General features: G+C 41.9%; 1 protein-coding gene across 1 annotated transcript; it reads left to right on the top strand.

Annotated features, from left to right (window-relative positions):
- Positions 1-682: 682 nt before the first annotated feature.
- LOC112486379 (rho-related BTB domain-containing protein 1-like) lies at positions 683-1,697 on the top strand. The gene is made up of 2 exons (XM_025052822.1): positions 683-807; positions 940-1,697. Exons 1-2 carry the CDS (start codon positions 789-791, stop codon positions 1,233-1,235), a joined length of 315 nt encoding a protein of 104 aa, XP_024908590.1. The 5' UTR covers positions 683-788; the 3' UTR covers positions 1,236-1,697.
- Positions 1,698-3,575: the final 1,878 nt, after the last annotated feature.

Here is a 3,575-nt window from a genome sequence, read left to right as displayed (position 1 = left end):
CGGGTTGTGGGGGGATCCGTCTCCACGACCGCCACCCACACTGCACCGCACAAGTCCCTTGTCAACCTTCCTTCCGGTGGTGAGCCCACTGGAAAGTGCCACCGCCCTAACCTGGATTCAATCTTGCCCAGGAGGTGAACCCTGGGGTTCCACACCAATAACGGAGACATTGCCTCTGGTCCAAAGCGCCACAGAGATATCATCATTAGATTAAAATTGATTAGATTAGATCATCCAGATTAGATTAGCCAAATTACATAACACATTGACACACGTTCATTTTGACAGCCCTACATGTAACATCTCTGGACATCAGAGAACCCAACAGTACTGCACACTTCTACATCTTCTCCTGCACCATCTGCTGACACAATTTTGCATGGTATTGTCCCCACACACTGCGCCCCGCGTGCTCAAAAAGCTGCCCGGGTTAAACGCAGAGGTCACATTTCGTTGTGTGCAGTGATGTGTGTCACAATGTCACAATGACAAGGAGTTCACTTTCCTTTCTTATCTGTAGAACAGCATGCTGTAGATGACCTTTTCCAACTGGCAGTAAAAGGAGTGGACATTGACGGACAGGTGTTGGCTTACCTGGAGCTTGCACAGGTCTGGTCCTGCAAAACATTGTCAGGTGTCATTTTTCCAACAACTAAACAACCTAATTTTCAAAACTGTAACAGCATCTTTTTTTCTCCTGTTTTCACAATGCTAAACAGCTTTCAGGTTGGTCTCTGCATCACATCTGCACCAATTATAACAGCATATGCCGCAAGTTTCCCAAAGACATGAAGGCCATGTCTCCAGGTAAAATAAATGTCTCATTTTATCACCTCTATCTAAACTAATTCCTGCTATTCCCCCTCAAGAACAAACCGTCTTGATAAACAGATATAAAAGCTCTGACGTCCACATTTGTCTCTGTCCTGCTCTCTGCAGACAACCAGAGGCACTTTGAAAAGCAGCGCTGGCCTCCAGTGTGGTTCCTGAAGGAGGAGGACCGATACCTTCGCTCTCAGAAGGAGCGCGAACAAGAGGAGGAGACCTTGCGCAAGCAGCACACCAAACGGGGTTGGTGTTTCTGGAGACACCTGTCCTCCTCCCCACATGTAAAAAAGAGGTGTTCTCTGCTGACGCTCATATCCCCAGGAAAACCAGCCCTGCTGTGCAGCTGCATACAAAGGAGAATCCTCCACCACAGAAATAAAACCACTTTCTGTGCTTCTTCTGCCTGAATGTCTGGGTGTCTGTATGTATGTGCCTCTTAATAATGCTGGTCCACTTCCTGAGTGTGTCTGCGTTTGCCTGTGTTAGAGGCATGGGTTTAACATCTTATTTGTGACTGTTTGACTGATGCTTCTGAGTTTAGTGCTTCCCAGATCTTCGCCCTATGATCTGTGAGGGTATGTGTCATTGCAATGCAGCCCCCCAGTCCGAAAACGAAAGCTCTGTCTCTTCACCAGCACTCGCAGCACCCCAGCCTATGAGTGTTTGGACTGGGAGCAAGGGCTCTCTATCTCTCTGTCTCCACCCTTCACATTGACCTTAATGGCTAATACATGCTCCTCTAAGAAGGAGGCCCTACCTCTGCCTTCACTTTTACACAGACTGTTAGACTAACTCTTATGTAACTCTTACGTAAGTCCAACCTCTCTTTAAACCAGCTCTGGACTTCCAGGAGTTTTCCTTTATCTTATATTATTCTTCTTCTTATTATTGTTTTTGGCACCATCTATGATCGGGGGAAATGGTGCACACTGCTCCTAGTACAAGCTGTCGCTGTCAGCTACTGAAATAGGCCTCACGTATAATCTCACGTGGCCCAAGTGAGAATTAAACTGATTTCACTCTGAAATAGAGTCGGGGTGAAGTATAAGTGCTTGCTGATAGCATTAGCTACAGTGCATGATTGGGATACAGTACATCTATGGATATTTAAACCAATGGAAATGCATTAATAATAATGAGTGAAAATTTCAGTGTTGGTCAGAATGTTTTGATGTTGGATGTCTTTTATTAAGTTTTTGTATAATTAACAGTGTGTTGCTCTGTACCTTCAAATCACTGATTTTTTTAAGAACATTTTTCTAAATAAGCACTGGTTGGCCTGTGCACTCTGAGGGTGCAGCCTCTTTTCTGGAATGTGGTTAATTTGCATGGTGGCCTATCTTTACATTATTGGCGCTTATTGTCGGAATGCACTTTTAAATGTGTAATTTTTTGTATTTTTATCTATACCTTATTGTGCAAAGAATGAATTCCCCCCTGCCCCACCCCCACTCCCTGAGGTGTGATTGTTTTCTTAATTGAATGATTGTACTGTAGCACAATGTTGATTCTGAAAGTCTGAAAATTCACCAAAATTTGTTGAGGGTGGAGTCTAAATAAAGGGGCTTTATGCAGAAGCATAGATTAGATATAACTAACGGACACTGCTATACAATTTTGCAAATGTAAAACATTAGAAATAGCTTTATTGATTGTAAAGTTTCTTTTTTTATTAGAAGACATCTAGTCTAAGGACATCTGAGGAAAATTAGGCTTACTTTTAACTGTATAAATCAGGATTGCAACTCTCTCATTCATTAGTTTAAAGCGAGTGTTGGAAAAGTTCTTAAATCAGGAAAAAGGCAATAAACCATGATAGGGGTTGAACACTGAATTATTTGTCATATAGGCATTTTATGTGAAATTCTTGTTGCAAAATGATCATGGATTTTTGTTTCTATTCATGGATTGCCATTTTTTATCTGCAGTCAATGTGCATTGGAGCTCAGCTCATCGTAGAATCACTAAAATCACGGCATATGCCTGAAAAGAAAGTTCTCTCCAGTTTATGGTAAATACTTTAAGCAATCAGTTTTTAATACTTAAAATACCGAAGAACCAACTTCAATCACCACAAATTGTGTAAATACCTGAGTTTCCCCTCTTCACCTGGCAGAAAGACTGCATTTATTTAAGACACCACTCGTTGCTATGACACTCCATTTTATTATTGTTTACTGTATGTGTAGGTGACATTTTTGCCGCCCTGCCGTGTTTGTCACATACTGCCGAGGACCATGTTATTTTGCCGTTGTTTGAAAGGAAAGTCTCTCTTTCAGCATCAGGGATTTCTTCTTCTTCTGAAGATGATTCATCATGCTCTGGGTTGTATTCCTCCCCATCTTCTTCTTCTGAATCAGAGTTGTCTTGTTGGACATCTGAAAAAATCAGCTCTAGAGCCTGTTCAATGTTATAACACGCACTCATCAATCAATCAATCAAATTTATCAATCAAATCAAATTTTATTTATATAGCCCACATTTACAAAATACAGTTTGTCACATGGGGCTTCACAGGGTTGGTAACATCCTCTGTCCTTAGACCGTCAGCCAGGGTAAGGAAAAACTACCGAAAGAGAAACCCTTTCAACAGGGAGAAAAGAGAAAGGTAGAAACCTTAGGGAGAACCACAGGTGACGGATCCACTCCCTGGACGGACAGACGTGCAATAGATGTTATCAGAACATACATTGTACAAATACATAAAAACCAATGAAGAAAAAAAAGTCGTGGTAGTGGCAGTAGTC

The sequence above is a fragment of the Cynoglossus semilaevis genome, chromosome W (genome assembly GCF_000523025.1).
Source record: "Cynoglossus semilaevis isolate Cse_v1.0 chromosome W, Cse_v1.0, whole genome shotgun sequence".
In the NCBI taxonomy this organism is placed as follows: domain Eukaryota; kingdom Metazoa; phylum Chordata; class Actinopteri; order Pleuronectiformes; family Cynoglossidae; genus Cynoglossus; species Cynoglossus semilaevis.
The sequence above is the reverse complement of the archived record's forward strand: the minus strand, read 5'-3'. Positions and strand labels throughout refer to the sequence as shown.